Source organism: Talpa europaea (assembly GCF_964194135.1).
Source record: "Talpa europaea genome assembly, chromosome: 2".
NCBI classification, from domain to species: domain Eukaryota; kingdom Metazoa; phylum Chordata; class Mammalia; order Eulipotyphla; family Talpidae; genus Talpa; species Talpa europaea.
The window spans coordinates 111510008-111532017 of NC_140068.1; the positions used below are offsets into that span (position 1 = coordinate 111510008).

Genomic DNA, 22010 nt, shown 5'->3' on the forward strand with positions numbered 1-22010 from the left:
GTTGTTCATAATGATCCGTTATGATTTTTGACATTGCTGGAATTTGTTGTGACTTTACATTTACAATTGATAATTCAAGCCTTTCTCACTCAAACAGCCAGTCTTACTAGAGTTTATCACTTTCACAAATCTTTTCAAATAAACTAAGCTTTGACTTTTTTCTTTGTACTCTTGTTTTGTATTTTAATGTTTTATGTTATTACATTAGTTATTTCCTTTTTCTATTTTCTTTGTTTGAATTGCTGGTTTTATTCATTCAACTTCTTGAGGTGAAATCTAAGATATTGATTTTCAATATTTCTTTTCTAATATGAATTTAAGGCCAAAGTATTTTCTATGTTTATTCCTTTAGATGTATAACAAAATTGTCATAGGTCTCATCTTGATTATCATTTAAAAATAGTGTCCTCCCTGGTGGCCTAGGGGTTAAGTATGAGCGCTATCGCTGCTATGGCTTGAGTTGGATCCCCAGCCAGGGAGGTGACCGACATAGGGCATAGCAGTCCTCTCCTTTCTCACCAGCTGCTCCTCTTAGCAGTGTATTTCAGTAAATCTGCCAGCTCTGTTCCCTACTCTGTCTCTGGTGAATCCTTTCACTCCCCTTGCCACCACCCACACACACCTCTAGCCTAAATCCCAGTTCATTTTTGTCTGCAAAACTTTTTTCAGTGCTTAAAAAAATATTTTCTTGCATCTATTTGATTTCCCCTTGTATCCATTAACTATTTAGATGTGGGTTGTTTAATTTCAAGCATTTAATGAATTTCTAGATAGTCTTAAACTCACCATAGTCAGAAAACATTATTTGATTCAGCTTTTAAAAAAAATTGAAGCCCTTTGTTGAATCAAAATGTGTTTGATTTGTAACTGTTTAATATATACTTGAAAATAATATGATTTCCTCTTTTCCCATTCATGCTCTGTATGCTACATAGTCTTCACATCCACGGTCATAATCATTATTGCTTTGTATGATGATTTTCACCCTTATAGAGACCATTTTGCCTATGTGTACACAGAAACATACTCATTCTGATGTTCTTAATCTCTTTCTGCATTTCTGTTCTTCTGCTAGGGATAGTTTCTTTATAACTAAAGAAAGAACTTTAGAGTATATGTTAGTGTACTGATGATTTCTCTCAGTTTGTGCTGTGGATGTATGTTAATTTTTCTCTTGATGATTAGTCAAATGTATGCATTATGCTGTTCAGATTTTTATATTTTTACTAACTTTTGACTTATTCATCTATCATATATGAGTAGATGACTATCATATATTCATCTATCATATATGTTAAAGATTCATATATTTGTGGATTTGACTATTCATTATTTTGGTTAAAGAATTTTTGAAACTTTTCTTGGGGACTTACCTTGGACTGATGTTCTGAGCCAAGTATTAGTAGGAAAACGTTAATGGATGTGTGGGAGGAATGAATCAGATAGTGTTTCCAGTTCCTCAGTTCTAGAGCTCCTTCTGTTGATACAATGGAGACTATTTTCTTTTACAAATATCATGGTTTTCTTTGTTTTTCCTACTTTTGCTATTCTTTTTCTCTCCACCTCCTTCAATCATGTTTTGTCTTATTCTAATTCCCACAAACACTCTATAGAAATTCCCACCAACAGTGGGCCGCTCTCCTCCCAAAGCTGAAATATTTGAAGTGTTTTCAAGGTTTTCCTTTTTCTAATGTTTGAGTTTCTCACTATTTCAAATTTTCCTTAACTACACCCAGGAATCCACTGTCAAGTTTGAACCTGTAATCATTAATGCCAAATAAGTTTGTTTTTATCTTCTCTACATACACAATATTTGAAATTTCGGGGTGTTATGCCACCTAGTTTTACTGGTGGTTTAGGTATTTAGGAGGAGTGTGTTGATTTCCTGAGAATTTTATACATCTTAGAAAATCTTACTAGGCAACACCTATGTCATGCCGGAACCTAGAATTATAAACTGATCAACTAATGATTCCTTTATTTATATGTTTTAAGTTTGTCTGTGGTAATGTACCACATTTCCTACTTTTAAAAAGTGTCCTTATACCCCATTTATTTTAATATACTCCATGATCAACCAAATGTTTTACTGGTTTGGGATTTATCTGGTATGCTAATATAACAATCTTTTTGTAAGCAAGTGTCACTTTACTAGATATTTTTCATTTCATAGCTCACCCCTAGGTTCTTCCAAATAGGAATCTGAAATTTTCTTAACTCTTATAGTGTTAATTTAAAATGTCAAAAATACTAACTTGTTGTTATTGTTACCCTTGCTCCCCAAAGCAATGGAAAATATCACTACAGTGAGGGAGTTTCTTTTATTAGGCCTGACGAGTGTTCAGGAGTTGGAGCCATTCTTCTTTGTCATTTTTTTAATCATTTACTTCATAAACTTGTTTGGAAATGGAGCTATTTTAGTGATTGTTATTTTGGAACCTAAACTCCACTCCCCTATGTATTTCTTCCTGGGAAACCTTTCTTGTCTGGATATTTGCTATTCTTCAGTGACGTTGCCCAAAGTGCTTATAAACCTGCTCGTCGCTCACAAGACTATATCATTCCTAGGCTGTATCACTCAGCTATACTTCTTCCACTTTTTGGGAAGCACAGAAGCCATCTTACTGGCTGTCATGGCCTTTGATCGTTTTGTTGCTATCTGCAATCCACTTCGCTACACTGTCATCATGAACCGCCAGCTGTGTATTCTCTTGGCAGCTGTGGCCTGGATCATCGGTTTCTTTTATGCTTTGATACATTCTGTAATGACTGCACATCTGAACTTTTTCCACTCTCGAAAACTCAATCATTTCTTCTGCGATGTCAAGCCCCTGCTGGAACTGGCATGTGGTGACACAATACTCAATCAGTGGCTTCTTGCTGTTGTCACAGGCAGCCTATCAATGGGAGCTTTCTCCCTGACTCTTCTTTCCTATTTCTATATTATTGGCTTTCTTCTGATCAAGAATAAGTCTTGCAGAATACTTCACAAGGCTCTGTTCACTTGTGCTTCCCATTTCATGGTGGTCTTTCTTTTCTATGGACCTGTGGGTTTTACCTACATTCGTCCTGCCTCAGCCACATCCATGTTTCAGGACCGAATGGTAGCCATCATATACAGTGCGGTCACCCCAGTGCTGAACCCACTGATATATTCTCTTAGAAATAAAGAGGTGATGTTGGCACTGAAGAAACTCTTTGGGAGAAAATTGTTTAAAGACTGGCAGCAGCACCACTGGCACAAATGAAACATACCATATTTCCATTAAGAAGTTCAATCCTTCACTGTAATAAATGGTCTATATGATTTCTATTTTTCTTCTAGGAATTTGTAGCACCTGTAACTGTGTCCTACACTCATTTGAGCATAAGAATCATCTGCTTGGTTTTTATTCACTAGTCACTTATTTAAAAGATAATCACTGAGATTATATTATCAGGCATTACAGTAGGTGCCAAAAATACAAACACAAGCAAAAAAACACCCCGCAATTTCATAAAACTTAAGCTTTCATATGCTAGCATACATATAATAAACAAATTTGTAAGTGTGCATATAAGGGTAATAAAGTATTATGAAGGACCAAAAAGAGGTAAGAATGATAAGGGAGGGTGATAAAGAATTTGCTCTTTGTACTGGGTTTCTGGTATAGAGCGTTTAAACCTTTGGAATTTCTCAAGTGACAAAAATATCTTTGCTACTCATAAGCCAATAGATCATGCCTGAATTTATGCTAGGACCCAAGGAAGTTTATGGTGAAGGCTTGTTATTTCAGAAAGAACAACCATGTGATTAGAAGTTTGGAATATTGAGTCATCAGCCTGACCGCCAAGGAGCAGGGAGGAAGGAAATTGAGTTCAACTACATATCCAATGATTCAATCAAACATGCCTTTGCAATGAAGCCTCACAAAGAAATGAAATCTGCACTCAATGTATTTCTGAACAATGTGATGGTTAAATTTATTTATTAACTTGGGCTACCGTGTGCTCAGAGAGCTGGTAAAACATTATTTTTCGGTATTTCTGTGAGGGTGTTTCTAGAAGAGATTAGCATTTGAATTAGTAGACTGAGTAAACATCACCTTTTTCAGTGTAGGTGGGCATCATCCAACCCATTGAGGTCCCGAGGAAGAAGTAGTAAGATGCTCTGGTGAGAGATGTGCGCTCCAGATGAGGGGAAATACACTCTGTTTTTCCTGAACTGATAATACTTTTGGAGGTCCTGTGATGGAGAACATTGTACATTCCCTCAGTAAAAATGAAAAATAATTGAACCTTGAGCCTTTTATCATTATATAAGGTACAACATTCTTGGTAGACCTTTTTGGGTTTTAGAAACAACATAAGTCATACTTGGGGCTGTTCATATCTAAAAATGAGCAGCACTAAGTAGAACCTAGAATAAAGAAGATACATTTTTTTAAAAAGATGTATTTTATTTATTTATGTATACAAGAGCTGGGGTGTAGGCCAGAGGTATTGGGGGGTGAAAGGATTCACCAGACACAGAGTGGGGAGCAGAACAGGAAGACTAACTGAAATACACTGCTGAGGGGAGCAGCAGGGAGACAGGAGAGGTCTGTTGCACCAGGTGGGTCAGCTCCCTGGCTGGAGGTCGAACACATGCTGCAGTGGCTGCTGATAGCTCAATAGTGCTGAGACTTAATCCCTAGCACCACCAGGGAGACCCAAAGGAGATACTTTTGTGAGATGTAGGTTCTGATATAAGTGATTTTGTTGTTTGGACTAATATTATCCAAGAGATACCATGGCACTAGTGATACCTCTAGATAAAAATGCTACAGGACATTCAGAAAAGACTCAAGAGAGTTGTAGCACAAACACATTAGAGTTCCTGAGCAAGACTATGCCATTTATAGTATTGAACTACTTATGATTATTAAAATAATTCTTGCCATGCTTCTGGGCTTTGGTTGGATGTGTCAGATCATGTAATCAAGTATCTATGTGAAGAAAATTTCCCTGGGCCTCCCCGGTGGCGCAGCGGTTGAGCGCTGGGTTGCGAAGCTGTCTGCGGCTTCTGCGGCGCCGGTTCGATCCCCGGCTGCTCCCCGGCCACCGGAGGAGGGTCCCTCATGGCTGCAGACCTCTCCTGCTGCCCGCTGCTCCCCTCAGCAGTGTACTTCGGTCCTTCTGCCTGCTCTGCTCCCCGCTCTGGCTCTGGTGAATTCTCTCACCCTCCCACGCTTCTGACTGTGTCCAGTGCATGTATAAACAAAAACAAACAAACAAATAAAATAAATGAATAAATAAAGCACGCCTCTATAAAAAAAAGAAAAAAGAAAATTTCCCATCACAATCTGGGTTCTCTGAGACCCATCAAGTCATTCATTTGCATTAGTATAGAAGCAGTTCTTTTTTTAAAGAAATGGCATATCTGGGCATCCATAGCATGCCCAGAGGATACAACAAATACACGAACAAGTTGGCAAGATCCCAATGTCAAGTACTTCATTGTACCAATTGTGCCTAAGCTCATTCTTATTATTTCTTTTTTTTTTTTTTGAAGATTTATTTATTCTTATACAAGAACCAGGGTATAGGCCCGATGTATGGAGGGTGAGAGGATTCACAGGAGACAGAACGAGGAACAGAACAGGCAGACTGAAGAAAAACACTGCTGAGGGGAGCAGCGGGTGAGACGGGAGAGGTCTGCTGTGCCATGTGGTAATCTCGCCAGTTGGCTGGGATTGAACCTGTGCTCCAGAGGCTGTAGACAGCTTCACAGTGTGGCGCTAAACTGCCTGCATCATCAGGGAGGCCCCATTCTTATTATTTCTAAAGGTTTTCTGTGATCTAGATGCAGAGGGGAAAATGCCACATTGGACTAATTAATAGGTGGGTTTTTTCTGTTTTATTTTGAGCTGGAAGAGAATTGTTACTATAATATAACTCTAATTAAGGTTATCTCTGAAGAATAGTGGTGAGGGAAAATATTTCCAATGGACATCTGGTCATTTGTGTGGAAAAAGAAGTGTCCCACAGTATGTGTTTGTTTAGATACATGGACAGTGGCAAGTATTAGACTGGTTGTCCATGGGGTTGGAAGGATAAATATTGAAGTACAGGAGAGAAGGAGTTCTGGAGAAGAGATGTGGGGATATACAGGAATGGAAATAAAGTTTATGAATCTTCATATTGCATGTTAATGTCTACCAGAAAGCATGTAATCCAGAGACATTAAATGATCACATTAACAGAATAATTCCACAAATGTTAAAATGCCATCCTTTACCAGCTCAGCATTTACACCATGGCTCATGAGTAGAATAATTATGGTAACAGAAAAGGACATATACACAGACCTGTATTAACAGGTTTTTATCTTACCAAGAATAATGTAGCTACTATCTCTGATACCGATCTACAAGCGGCAAAGAAGAAGCCTCGTCTTTATTATGGTTAACATAGACAATTACCCACAACTTAGAAACTGATTTATATATATATATATATATATATTTAAAGATTTATTTATTTATTTATACAAGAACCGGGGTACAGGCCAGATGCACAGGAGGGTGAGAGGATTCACCAGAGACAGATCGGGGAACAGAACAGGCAGACGGACAAAATACACTGCTGAGGGGAGCAGCGGGCATGACAGGAGAGGTCTGCTGCACCATGTGGGACCCTCGCCGGCTGGCTGGGATCGAACCTGCGCTGCCAAGGCTGCAGACAGCTTCACAGCACAGTGCTCAACTGCCTGCACCACCAGAGGAGCCCCAGAAATTGATTATATTTTGCTCTGATGATTCATAAAATGATTTATTGTCTATTTGAAATATGGAACAAACTAAATGCCCCCAAACAGATGAATGGACCAAGATCTGGAACACTATTCAGCAATCAAAAAAGATAAACTCATGCCATTTCTAACAACATGAATGGAGCTGGAAGAGATTATGCTAAGTGAAATAAGTCAGAAGGAAAAAGATAAATATCAGATGGTTTCATTACATGTGGAATATAGGGAAACAAACAAAAGGTCATGAAAAAAACAACTTGCAAGCAAACTATAGATCTGAGGCCTACAGCAGGGGAGGCAGTGTGTGAGTGGTCAAGGAACTGTGGTGATGGATCACGGTGCTATGGTGGTAGGAGAAATATGGGGACTATACATGAGTGGACAAAATAAATACAGTTCAAAGATGAATAAAAATGTAAGAAAGTAAATTAATAAACTAATAGAGATATTAAAAATGATTTATTGTTGGGAGGAACATGCATAACAGCATCTCACACCAAGGAACCCCCTTGACTACCTAACTTCTGGTCCTATTATACATAACCTCAGCTTCTGAGTTATAGTAACATCAGAGATTATTGCAGGGTGCTCAGTTCCTGGTAGGTACAAGAGATTGAACATCAAGGGGAAGAAGCATAAATGATCCTTAACACTTCATCATCACTTGGATTCTTTGTGTGTCCTGTTTCAGAAGTTTGGGTTCAATAGATCTATAACCCCTTTTCCCAAGGAGACTAATGCTTCTACTAGGTAATACAATAAGATTATCATCAAATCAAAAGGTTGGACTGCTTCCTAGTTATTTTTTACTCCTCATCTGCTATACTAGCAGGCAAGAAAAGTTAGTACAATGATGCATGACCTTGATCATCACAAGAGGTAGAGTTTCTGCTGTACAATGGGGCTCGGTATATTGGCATTCAGGACTCAGTGGGGCGTCCCTTTATATATTTCCATGCCAGATTTTAAATAAGAAAGGAAAAATTAGCAACCATGATCTGATAAGTTCATAGGCAATAAAAAACCTGATATTATGAACAGAGGATCAGGTACATCAGATCAAAGTAGGGATCAAAATAAAACTCAGACAAGCAGATATGCTGGCCAATGGTTAAAGGAATTTGGAATGGAGGAGAGTAGGGAAATGATTAATGTCAATTATCACCTAAGGCTCAACTGCAACAGTGGGGACCAGTCTCATCCCACAAATCTTTCTTTTGTTTGTGATCATTTTCCCCCTAAAGTTGGTGCCTAGTCAACATTTTAAAGAACAATTGGAAACAAGTTATAATGAGAACCTTAGCATGAACCTTATCATGAATCAGTAGACTTGGGCAGATTGTTAGTTTTCTGTCCATTTCTCTTTCAGAAGAAATTACTATTTTCATTGCTGTTTTCTTTAACTCCTCATAGCGTATAACTTCATCTTCTTCTCAGACCATAGACTTCCAGAGCATGAGTTTCCAATGTGTTAAAGGTGCTAGAAATGCCTGGTAATTTATATTTCATTGAGAATAATCACTAATCAATAACTGACAGGTATGGGAGTATAAATACTCCAGCTTCTTTGGTTCCTTACTGGGTCTATCTGAGATATGATTCATTGTCTCTAGAGGACATTTTTAGAATGGAACCAAAGTTAAATTCCTCAATACTTTGCTTTATATTATATACTTGATTTGCCTATTTTCACTTTGATATCTATTTCCCATTCCTTTAAAAAACTCATGAGAACATTTACTAAGACTTTTCAGTAGAATTGATATATATATTTATATATATATAATCTCCTATAGAATGTTAAGATATTACAAAATGAATTACTATAATACTAGCAATAGGCCTGATGACAACTGGAGATTACAGATCTGAACAATTAGTCTTAATAGGTGAGAACACTGTTCTAACCAGTTATGTGTGTTTTCTCACTTATTCTAACAATAAATCCTAAATTTTAATGGGCCTAATCTTGTGTGGTGTGTGATCATTGAGTTATGCCAAGTGCCCTTATGATGGTGCTTCATGATTTTTACCTGCATATGAACAATTCCGTTCCTCTACAAAGAGGAGTGCAAAAGGTGTGGTGAGGTGACTGGAATTGGCCTCTAGTTAGAGGTACATTACAAACCATACCTTTGAGATTAGTATTTCAGGGACTTGTGCCTGGGACTAAGACCAAAACCATAAAATGGATAATTCCATTCCAGATCCTGGCTAAGTAGGTGAAAATGCACAGCATATCAGGCATCTGATCGCAGTCAATATTGGTGCCTACATTCCACATTTACATTAAACCATTGTGCAGTATTTAGTTCACTGTTCATATAGTTCTGTGCTTTTAGGAAACTGGAGCAATGGCATTAGTCAGAAGTGTTAAGCGAGCAGTAAAAACTGTTAAAAAAAAGACCCCTCAGCATTTTAAAACAAAAGTGGCTTCTCACTCATTCCATACATCCAAGTGTGAGTTAGTGGTGAGCTCTATTTACCACAGACCATCAGGAATCTTAGTAGACAGTCTAGGCAAGAAATCAAAATCAAATTAGTCATAAAAACATAGAGGGTGTAATGTAGGGAATTGGTCACGCAGGTATTGAAAAGCAGAAAAGTCGAAGTTGCAGTCAGAGGCAATTGCGAGAAGCAGCTACTATCCCTCCAGCTAAAGGAGGGAGAAAAGGGGTGTAGTTATCAAAATGAAGAAGCCTGGAGAAAAGGCATTGCAGAACTCATGCTCATACCTTTGAAGAGAAGGTAGCACCTCCTTTTGTGGTTCCAAGAAACCTAGAGAAGGGCCCCCATGAAACTGGTGACTAGTCTTCTGAGGACAGATCTTTCCCAGTTCCAGGTGCTGTTGGTATTGCTTTGGTGATTCAATGAGGCTAAATCAGGGAATGCAAGGTAAAGCTAGAGGCTCAAAGCAATTGCTGCCGCTGCAATTATGACATAATAGTAACACAATGTAAGGTAATAATAGTTGAGCTGAGGTGTTTGTCTCATTCTCTACCAAAAGAGAAGCAACCTATGTTACTCTCACCTCTTTAAAGTCCAGTCTTAATATGTTCTGATGCAAGGGCAGCCAGTAGAGAAAGAATAGGGTTACTCTCAATCCTCCATGAATAACATAGAAAGAATTAGGGGCTCTGATGCCATTGGAGAATTCAGTCAGCACTAGATTTTGAACTCAGATCACAATTCTCTCAGCTATAGCATTATTTTCCACTGTTGTTGGATGGAAACATTGATCAAGGAAGCATATAATTGACCAAATAGATAAAACCATTTTCACTGCATGTTGATAAGTAGCTTTTGTAAATTGTACAGAATAAGATAGAATAATTGGGCACAGATATCCCCTACATGGTACTCAGTGAACACATTGTAATGTAGCAGGATGACTATCTTATATCTTGCACAAAATTCAAAATGAATTAAAGAATTAAAATAAGACTTGAAACCACAGATATAAAGAAGGATAAACAGGCAGTAAGCATCTAGACATAGACCTTAGAGGTTTCTTTGAGGTTCAACTCCAACATCAATGAAAACAAAAGCAAAAGCAAACAAATGTGATTATAGTAATGAAAAACTTCTGCATGACAAAAAAAAAAAAGGCTCATCATCAAATTGAAATGACACCTACTGAATGGAAAAAGCATTTTGCAAATTGTACAAATGACAAAATATATAAAAAATTCACAATGCTTAGTAACAACAATAATAACAAAACAAACTAATTAGAAAACATGCAGAGCACTTGAAAAAGTTTCTCCCCAAAAGACATGCAGATAACAAAGAAGCATGTAAAATAATGTTGATCATCACTAATTATTAGGAAAATACCATTCAAATCTACAGTGAGATATTATTATATATGTTACAAAATGACAAGAAGCAGACTCTGTGTGGCTGTAGAGTTTCCTCCCCCACTGTCCTCCACTGGCCCCACTATCTCTAAATTATTTAAATTATGACTTGATGGAAGACTTGGGCACTGGGCGTGGATTTGTATTTTTTTTTTGTTTTGTTTTAAAGTCAGATAAGCAAAAAAAAAAAAAAAAGTCAAAAAGACAAGAAAGAACAAGTGCTAGCAAGGGTGTGGAGAAAGTGGAACACAAAACCTGAAAAATACAACTGAATTGAAAATTTTAATAAAGGGATTCAATGACAGTCTTGATGAAGCAGGAGAAACTGAACTCGGTGATAGGGCAGTGAAATTAATCCAATCAGAGCAGCAAGAATAGTGTGCATAAACCAGTAAGAAATTGACATAGTTTGACAATAGGCTTAGTCACTATGAACACTGGTTTATTTCCAGCCTTCCCTCACATTTATTTATAGGTAACAATTTCATATCTAAAGGCCAAAAGGGGTGAAGGTATTCACTATCCTCTGCCTTTGGGACTCCAAATCAATATTTATCTATGTAAATAGATCAGCATAGCTTCTTGTTCTCTATATCCATCATTAAATCCTAAGAGGCTGTCTTACTAGAATTCCTCCTTTGGAGGAAAAGAGGTCCACCTGCCACATTCATATATCAGGTTCTCCTACACTGCTAGATCTTGAACACAAAAATCTTCAGTGTCTTTAAATAGAGTTTTAAATATTTTTCCCAAGCTTTTCTAATTATTTTCAATACTAACTGTTTCCGAGAGAATTGATCTGAATGACCTCATTTGCTGTTACTGGAGGAAGAATTTCTTCTTAGTATCTTGAAGTGTGTATTCCTTTCTCAACATCTAACCACTGTTTAACTGCATCACTTGAGTCATGATATGCAATACTTTGGTATCATTTAGTCTGACATAATTGTAATTTATATTATGATATTTCCTTGACTTGTAAGTTGGAATAATACCTTTTATTTCTAACTACATAGACATTTTAATTAACTATTATAATTGACTAGAAAAATTAAAATAAAAGCCAACCTCATAGAAACAAAGAATGGAAAAGTGATTTCCAAGATCTGGGAAGATAAAGGAAATGGGGGTATGTTAGTCAAAATGTATAAACTTCTAGCTATAAGATGAATATATATATCATTGCAACACTATTTTCAATAATCAATCTATGGAAGCAACCTATGTACCTAGTACTGATCAGTGGATAAATTATACGTAACACATACACTATGGACTACTATTCAGCTATAAAAACAATGAAATCTTGCATTTATGACAATTTGGATAAAACTGAAAGATGTTGTGCTAAGCAAAATAAGTCAGAAGGAGAAAGACAAATACTGGAGTTTTCACTCATGTGGAGTACAAAGAAAGGAACAGACTAAACCAAACCAAACCAAGATAAACCCTTGAATTTTTACTACAGAACTGAGGATACTACAGAGGGGATTAGGCAGTGGAAGCAAAGGGTAGCAAGAGTCCAATGGACAGTGGTGGAGGTTTATTGTACTTTTGGGTGAACATGATGTTGTAGCACATGTTTGAAGAGGTGCAAACCTGTACTACTAAAATATATAATGTTGTTAGCAAATGTTATCTCCATAATAATAAAATATAATAAAGAGTAGGACAGGGCCTCCCCTGGTGGCGCAGGCAGTTGAGCGCAGTGTTGTGAAGCTGTCTGCAGCTTCTGCAGTGCCGGTTCGATCCTGGCCAGCCAGCGAGGATCCCACATGGCGAAGCAGACCTCTCCTGTTGTGCCTGCTGCTTCCTTCAGCAGTGTATTTCGTCAGTCTGCCTGTTCTATTCCCTGGCTCTGTCTCTGGTAAATCCTCTCACCCGCCCGCGCACCTGGCCTGTACCTCAGTTCTTGTATAAATAAATAAATAAATAAATTTGAAAAAAAATTTAAAGAGTAGGACAGTCAAAGCTTAATGTTTTCAAGTGAGGGCAGGGCATAATTAAGGCAAATATTAGGTTTTTGGTTTCAGTAATTGGAAGATGTTTGAAACATTTCCTACTTTGAGTTAGACAGATACAGTGGAATCAGCCATGTTTAGATTTACATTTTTGTTAGACATCCAAAGATTAATGTGTTATAGAGAACTAAAGGGGGAGAGAAGAAAACATCTGAGAGAAATTGAGATTGTTAATCAAGTAAATATTTTAAAATATCCATGTATTTACAAACTTGAAAGACAGTACTGCCGTTGATTGATTTTATTTCTTATACTATTAAAATATATAGAGAATATATTTACACAATACACATAATTATAAAATAAATGGTTGAAGTGGGAACATGTTTACCAGATGTTTGTCAAATGCTAGTATGATTTCTCCCCAAACTGATAAAATGAATATTTTTACAGTACAAGGATGTCCTGAAATGATTGCAGTGGTAATAACTAGTACTTACTAGAATATTTATTTGTTTCAAAGTGTTGTCATATTTTCCTAAATTCATAATTAATGTACTTGTTCTCATACTAGCCCATTAAAGTTAACATTATGACCACTCCCCTATTAAAGATAGGAAATCTGAGAGACCAAAAAGTAATTTTCCCAGGTTCACATAGCTGATAACTAGAATCACCAGGATTTCAGCCCAGAAAACCTGGCTCTATCCACACCACACTGTACTATATGGCAGATGTAGAATGTAAAACATTGTAGAAGTTGGTGTCTAAGAAGTTGGTGTCTTACTCATAAATGAGAAGACATCACATTTAAATATGTATCATGAGGGGCCTCCCTGGTGGTGCAAGGGGTTAAGCAACACACTATGAAGCAATCCACAGCCTCTGCAGGACGAGTTCGATCCCCGGCCAGCCAGGGAGAAACCCACCTGGCACAGCAGACCTCTTCTGTCGTGCCCGCTGCTCCCCTCAGCAGTGCTTTGAGTCTGCCTGTTCTGCTCCCCACTCTGTCTCTGGTGGATCCTCTCACCCTCTGTATCTCTGGCCTGTACCCCAGCTCTTGTATGCATAAATAAAATTTTTTTTTTTTTTAAATATGTAGGGCCTCTCCGGTGGCGCAGCGCTTGAGCACTGGTTTGCGAGGCTGCCCGCAGCCTCTGCAGAGCCCGATTTGATCCCGGGCTGCTCCCCAGCCACCAGAGGAGGGTCCCAAATGGCGCGCAGACCTCTCCTGCCGCCCGCTGCTCCCCTCAGCAGTGTACTTCGGTCCTTCTGCCTGCTCTGCTCCCCACTCTGATTCTGGTGAATTCTCTCACCCTCCCATGCTTCTGACTGTACCCAGTACTTGTATAAACAAACAAACAAACAAACAAACAAATAAATAAATAAATCTTAAAAAAAAATATGTATCATGAGGCAGTCACTTTCTGGTGGTGAATTTCATTAAAGTAATTCAAGGAAGTTTTTATAATTTATAAGCATAATATATATTTAAAATACATAAATATATACTTTTTAAGCAGATTCATAAATCTTTCAGAATACATATTTACTCCAAGATCTAGGTTTTAAGTTGTAAAAGCTAAAACATGAATAAAAATTATTGTCATAGATACTGAAGTATTTGATTCAGATATTGTGATCAAAACAAAAATACATTAGAACTGAATAAAAATATAAATATGATTCTCAATGTAGGCTTTAAAGATATGTAGATTACACATATTCTCTTTCACAATAATAGTTTCAACTGTGGATATCAGAGATAACTATTAGAATAACTTTTTAAATAATATTTGCTCAGAGAAAGTTCATTTCCAAATCAATATGTGATATAATTGTTGTGAATTTTATAGTTAATGTATACTATAATTGTAATGTTGGAAATGTACATAATTGGGAGGCATAATTTATTTGTAATATACTCACTACACGGAAAAGAAAATTCTTAAAATTTTCTTATTCTCCTATCCTATTGCTTTACTTCATATTGAAAAACTTTTGCATCTATTAAATTCTTCAATTGTTTCATTTATTAGTTTTTTTGATGGCGCTTTACCATGCTGAAGTTAATTGGATGTATTTCGGGTGATTTAGAAAACATTCCTAACCTGAGCTTTCAGGCAATGTTGGGAAATTTTGTTCAGTTCTTATTCTGAATTTATGATTGCTTTTCAATATTTCTCTGGAATCCAGAGCCATTGGCAGGTTGACTTATAGTTAGAACAAGTAGTAAGACATTACAAGTTTCATTTACTTAATCAAGTCACATGTCCAAGAAGGAGGAGTCCTGTCCAGAAATTGTACCTTAACACACTTTGAGAGGAGCATAATTTGCAGTGTCACCACAGGGAAAACATTAAAGAGCTGCAGCCTGGGCAAGCAAACGCTTAACCTGGATCTATTTTCTACAGCGTAGGCTCCACATGGCCAAGAAGTAGAGCAACCAGGAACTCTCTGTGGATGACAATAATGTTGATCTGTAAGATCTCTCGGAAAGTGCGCCTGGGTTGGGAAAACACTTTGAGGGAGTTAGAAGAAAAGAAACATAGATGTGCATGTATTGTTTCTTCTAGTTTATTTTCAGCGCTTTTAGAATAGATCAATATTGTAAATCTCTGTGGAGTTCTTTAATGTGTAATGTGACAGAAAGATTGATTTATTCTCTATTATAAGAAGCAATTTCTTGATTTGTGCTTTTGAATATTCTGATCCAACAGAAATCACAGGAAAATGTAGGTTAAGTTGAATATGAGGAATTGAAACATTTTCATTCATGAAGAATGTGAACCAGGAAGAGGTTTTAATCCATTTCTAACACTTACAATGAGGGTGAAACATCATTTGAAAATTTCCTGTGTCAGGTTTTTAATAGAAGGATTGTTCCCTTCCTAAATTAATATTTGGAGGTTATAGTGATAATGGAAATAGTTAACAAATTAAGAGCATGGTTTGTTTTTAATTTTAATATTATTTTCAAATAACTTTAATTGAAACACTGTCTTTTTCAAAAGTTAGGTACAATAAAAAAAAAAAAAAACCAGCATGTCTGCCAAAATAAATACTATTAATTATATACCCCCTGCTCAGAAATTATTGTATTATAACAGTGTATAATAGCTAGCAATGTATTTATGAAAATGTTTCTTTCTCTCCAAGTTTGATCTGTTGCAGAACTGAGGCTTAAAGCATGATTCTTGAAAACTTGATTCTGGGGAAATCTCTAAATGATAGTGTCAAAATTATGTCCACCAGCACGTTCCATAATTTTTGAATAATGGGCACATTTTCAAGTAATTTCTTCATATTATTAAGGAAATACATTTTAAATGGCATAACATGTATTTTCTTGGTTAGTTTTTATGTTTTAGGATGGTTTCCTGATGCTATTTTGGCTTCTGTTGGTAATGAATTATCTTTTTATACTCAGTGATAAGACTCTGAAGGACAGTCGACTATTGACATTATGTAGAATTGTTCAAAGTTTTAACAGTTGTGATATGCTCATTCACGTCTAGAGGAACTCTGTATCACACCACTGAATATTTCTGAGCTTATTATTTCTTTGCATAGAAACTAATGTTTTTGTCTATTCAACCTGAATAAATCTGTTATTTGTTACTATCTTAATTATACCACAGTGTTTTCCATTTGTCTGTCACCTCCTATCAGTTCATGTAGCTAACTTCAGAAAATACCAAACCATACTTTTAGTGCAAATATGTTTATTAACAATTTCAAGTGATTTTCACCATTATTTATAGATAATTCCTTTATTCAAAAAACATGTGGGAAATATATATATATATCTATATCTATATCTATATCTATATGTTCCATCCATACTCCACCCTAGGTGTTATAATAAAGAGCAAGAGACATCATGTCTTCTTCTTTAAAGCTTATAGACTACTATGCGGTGATGTGAAACATTTACCTACATGGCGCATGATTATATGTTCTTTAATTGTGGCGACTAATAATTATTGAGACATACTATGTTCCAAGTATTGCTCCAAATACTTTTTATTTATTTCTTATTAATATCCAGTCCAACACTAAACAATTTTATTGTCCCCATTCTTACAGATTAGAAAACCAAGCTCAAAAGCATTATGTTTTTTTTCTGGAAATCAAATAAGTAAATAACTTGCAGAGACATGAACCAAAGTTCTCTTTCTAGGCTCTTAGGCTCCATGCTATCCTGACCCTATATAGGTCTCCATATATATGCTATAAGATATCAAACAAAAGACCTTATAAGATCAGGAATGTCTCTTTAAGCAAGAAATACTGAAGAGGTGGCAGAAAAATGAGTCAGCATTGCAGAATGAGTAGGAATTCAGAAAAGAAGGAGAAGGGTTTCAAGGGCTTTAGATGGGAAAGAATTTGACTGAAGGTAGGTCAGTGTGTATAAAGTGATGTATGAGATGAGACTGAGGCATGTGCAGGTCCCAGCATGCTATCTCAAAAATTGGAATAATTTTTAAATACAACAGAAAACAATTGACAAGATTTAAGCACCGGGACAATGTGATTTTATTGAATCTCATTACATTTTAAAGGTCTGATTAGATGTAAGGGGTTTAGACTATTGTAAGAATATAAGAAAAAAGATAGTGGTTTGGAAATAGGGAGCAAATGTGGATTTTGTTTTAGTGAGACAGTAATTAAAATATACTTTGTATTCACATTTACCATTTTGGTGATGGTAGGTTTTAAAGCAGCCAAGGAAAAATGCCGTAATTCCTACATAACAAGTTGGGAGGTCTAATGTACTATTCATAAGATACAGTAAAAGACCAATATTCTCTTTTTCATTCTGACATTAGGCAAATGATAATTTTTATATATGAATTCAGTGATTGTTTAAAAGTGTACGTTCACTATCAAACTAATGATCTTTTTAGAAGATCGTAGGGTCATATCACTTAGGAACCAGATCTATCTCAAACTTTTAGAAGGTGACTTTGAGTGAATTTCTCAACTTCACTTCTTCCTCCTACTTTTCTTACTATAGGATTTGGGAATTGAAGGACTATGGACCAAAGGAATTATACTTCTCAATACGGTTTTATTCTGCTGGGCTTCTCTGAACATCCCCAACTGGAAATGATTCTGTCAGGAATTGTCAGCGTCTTCTACTTAATTACATTGGTGGGTAACACTGCCATCATTCTAGCATCTCTCCTGGACCCCAAACTCCAAACACCGATGTATTTTTTCCTGAGGAATTTATCATTTCTAGATCTGTGTTTCACAACCAGCATTATCCCCCAGATGCTGGTTAACTTGTGGGGACCTGATAAGACCATCAGTTATATGGGCTGTATTATTCAACTCTATGTTTATATGTGGCTGGGTTCTGTTGAGTGCCTTCTCCTAGCTGTTATGTCCTATGATCGTTTCACAGCTATCTGTAAGCCCCTGCATTATTTGGTAATCATGAACCCACACCTGTGTATCAAGATGATTATCATGGTTTGGAGCATCAGTTTGGCCAATTCTGTACTTTTATGTTCACTCACACTGAATTTGCCTCGATGTGGAAACAATGTTCTGGATCATTTCTTGTGTGAGTTGCCAGCTATGGTCAAGATTGCTTGTGTAGATACCACAACAGTTGAATTGATTGTTTTTACTTTAGGCATTGTCATTGTCCTTACACCCCTCACCCTTATTCTCATATCCTATGGCTACATTGCTAAAGCTGTGGTGAGAATGAAGTCAAAAGCTGGCCAAAGAAAAGCAATGAATACTTGTGGATCTCATCTCACTGTGGTGTCCATCTTCTATGGAACTATTATCTATTTGTACCTTCAACCAGGTAACAGTGCCTCCAAAGAGCAGGGCAAATTCCTCACCCTCTTTTATACCATTATCACTCCAAGTCTCAACCCTCTCATTTATACTTTACGGAATAAGGATATGAAGGATGCACTGAAGAAGCTGAGGAGACTTGATCAGGAGTCTACAAAATCAAAGAAGATCTGTAAATAATAGAAAAGTGTTAGTTTATATATGATATAAAATGTATTTTCTAACTGTCTTTATTTTTTCTGAGACAAATAATCCATTTCTATAGAGGTCAGTTAATAAAAATGCTTATATGAGAATATTTTGTAGATGTGAAAAATATAAACATTATACTCATTTTGTTATGTCTTTCATCATCATTGGCATGTCTTCAGAAAAAAGGTAATTAGGTTTGTTTGTTTTTGTTTGTAATATAACATAAAAGATAAGTAAACAGAAAATGAATATGTTTATTTTAAATTTCCATAGAGAATCCCTATGGAAAACAGTGGTTGTCCTTCAAAAAATTAAAAATAGATCTGTTATATGACAAAGAAATTTCAATCTTAAGTATCTACTCAAAGAATACAAAAAACACTAATCTGAAGAGAATATTGAACACCCAAGTTAATTATTTTGGGCAAAATGTTTTGTTTTTTTTTAAGTCTATTCTTTATTATGATAAAGAGACATAAAATAAATGGTTTTGAAGGTGGCAACACAGTCATATTCATTTCTCATTTATTCTATGGTTGTCTCATTTCAATGGAACTAGAATACACTAGTTTGACATTTGATTTTTGACATAGGTGTATGGAATACATAAATTTTGGGAAATGTAGATTTGTAAATTTGTATGCAATGGAAGTTTATAAAATAAACATTTTTTATTTCCAGTTATTGTTACACAGACTTTATCTTTTTATGGAAAATATATGGTATTTACATTAAACTCTGGTATTTTCTAGTATGCAATCTCTCTCTACAGCAATTCAGGATCTAATAAGTATAATCAAACTAGATTTATAATATTTTCTCCCATTTAATTCATAATTTTTAGGAAAAAAATCTGTATATCTTTACTTTCCCTGAAAGGAAAACACATTAATGTCCTACAGGAAATTTAAAATATTATCTTTGAGTTTTTCATCCACATAATATCTATTTTAAACTGCCTTCAGAAATAGTTCTATATGGGCTTCCCCAGTGGTGCAGAGGGTTGAGCGCAGGGCTGTGAAGCTGTCCACAGCCTATGCAGCATGTGTTTGAGTCCCAGCCAGCCAGGGCTATACCCACATGGTGCGGCAGACCTCTCCTGTCTTGCCCGCTGCTCCCCTCAGCAGTGCGTTCAGCCCATCTGCCTGTTCTGTTCCCCGTTCTGTCTATGGTGAATCCTCTCACCCTCCACGCCTCTGGCCTCTACCCCAGCTCTTGTATAAATAAAAAAAATAAATCTTTAAAAAAATAAAGAAATAGTTCTACAAAAATTGTGCACAGAGAGAAAATAAGTTCTGTGGGTCTGTATATATGGTCTAACCATATCACATTAATTACTCTTGTATTTGGAACAACTGTTCTTGATGAGGTAAGAATATATAGTTAATAATATTCAGTTACTAAATAATTTTCTAATTTCAACAATATGTATGACAAAAATTTAGTCATCAGTGTCTCTTAGGATATCATTATATTGTATGCCCAAGGTTGGTTGTTTTCCTGTGTTTATTTAGTTTTAGGTTTTCTTTGATTTCCCTTTTCTGCAGTAGAGTTACAAATTAGGCCAACATTTTAAACACTCCTTTAATGATTATAATAAATACATATATTAGGGCCTCCTCTGGAGGCACAGGTGGTTGAGTGCCACGCTGTGAAGCTGTTCGCAGCCTCCGCAGCGCGGTTCAATCTCCGCTGGCCTGTGAGGGTCCCACATGGTTCTGCAGACCTCTCCTGTGGTGCCTGCTGCTCCCCTCAGCAGTGTGTTTCATCAGTCTGCCTGTTCTGTTCCCAGCTCTGTCTCTGATGAATCCTCTCACCCTCCCGAGTCTAGCCTGTACCCCAGTTCTTGTATAAAAATAAATAAATCTTTAAAAAAATTTAAATATGTATTAAAATAAACTTCCTATTTTCTGGTCACCTCTTTCACCAACTTAGTGAATTTGTCTCTACTATCCTAATATAATACTATCCTAATATCCTAATAATGTTCTTTCACATTGTCTGAACTCATGCAGATATAGCAATAAAAGGTGCCTCTTGTGTGTGAAACAGTGGATTTCCAAAATGAGTTATTATATCATAGGGTAAGAAAATGATGATTGTGTTTGTCAAAATTAAATTAATTTTGTACTTCCTGCTCCATGTAACATGAATTAAAATGGAGGAATATAAATGATAACAAAAAATAGTTTTTATCCATTCAAACAACATTTTATGATATAGAAGATATATACCCCAAATTATGTAGCTCTGAGTGATAAATAACTTAACACTGATAAGTGCAAAACCTTTTCAGAAATGTAATTTATAACATTTGGAGGAATGGAATCATGTTCATGAAGAGTATGGAACTGAAGTTAAACTTTATAGATCCTGTAATGTCTTAATTTGGCAGAGAACATCAAGATAAAAAGAGAGAGGCAAAACCATAGAGGTTAAAATCAAGTATGGTATTTACAACAGAAAGAATACATAAGTGGTTTTTAAAACAAGATTTTCAAATAAATGGCTTCAGGCAATGAAAGTGGGTTGGCAAGTGAAGCCCTCATAAACAATAAATAAATACAGAAAGGTCCATGCAGGAGGCCAGAATGCAGAAGCCAACCAGGAAGCCCACCTGGGGGCCAGGAATGTGGATACCTGCCTGGAGGATTCAGGCAATGAGCCTCCCCCCTCCCCCTACAAGTCTCCTCTCAGACAAAGAACCTCTACCTGCCCCATGAACTTTTTCGGGCCCTACAAACTTTTCCTGCCATACGAACCCAGCTTCCCACCTGACCCCTCCTTACCCTATAAAACCCTGCTTCCCCCTAACAACGCGCGCTGCTTCACTGACCCCCACCTTGGGTGCATGAGGTCTGCCCAGGGCGCAATAAACTTTCCCTCCCTTTGAGAAATTTAGCCTGGCTCTCCTTTCCTTTACCGCGCCGAACCTTTCAAATACATACAAAATAAACATTTGAGGAAGAAGTATGAAATAAGTTCATGAGTTTGAATCCTAAATGTAACATTAGTATTTGGGAATCACTGTTTTGTTTTAGCAAAGAGATATAAAGAATATAATTTAATGCTTTTTCTACTAGTATCATTCATTAATTAAGTAGCCATGGCTGAAATTAAGTCCAAAGAAATAACTAGTGTTTGCTGACAAAAATGTGGAGAAAAGGGACCCTCATACAATGTGGTCAGGATGTAGACTAATCCAACCTCCATAGAAACATGTGGAAGTGTCTTAAAAAATTAAAAATAGATCTACCATTTGATCAGAAATTCCACTGCTAGACATCTGCCAAAAAATACAGAGGGATGTATGTACATCTGTGTTCACTGTGGCACTATTTACAATAGCCAAGTTATGGAAACCTAATGTCCAACAACAGATAAGGGATTTAAGACTATGTGGTA

At 36.4% G+C, this 22010-nt stretch overlaps 1 protein-coding gene and 1 pseudogene across 2 annotated transcripts; both read left to right on the plus strand.

Moving 5' to 3' along the window:
- Positions 1-2288: 2288 nt before the first annotated feature.
- LOC311188260 (olfactory receptor 12D3-like) lies at positions 2289-3248 on the plus strand (the record flags this gene model as incomplete). Its single annotated transcript, XM_084259403.1, has 1 exon — positions 2289-3248. The coding sequence occupies one exon, from the start codon at positions 2289-2291 to the stop codon at positions 3246-3248; it is 960 nt and encodes a 319-aa protein (XP_084115529.1).
- Positions 3249-17633: 14385 nt separating this feature from the next.
- LOC311188261 (olfactory receptor 2W1-like) lies at positions 17634-18618 on the plus strand (annotated as a pseudogene). The gene has a single exon. The product of its transcript is annotated as an olfactory receptor 2W1-like (transcript).
- The last annotated feature ends 3392 nt before the right edge of the window (positions 18619-22010 follow it).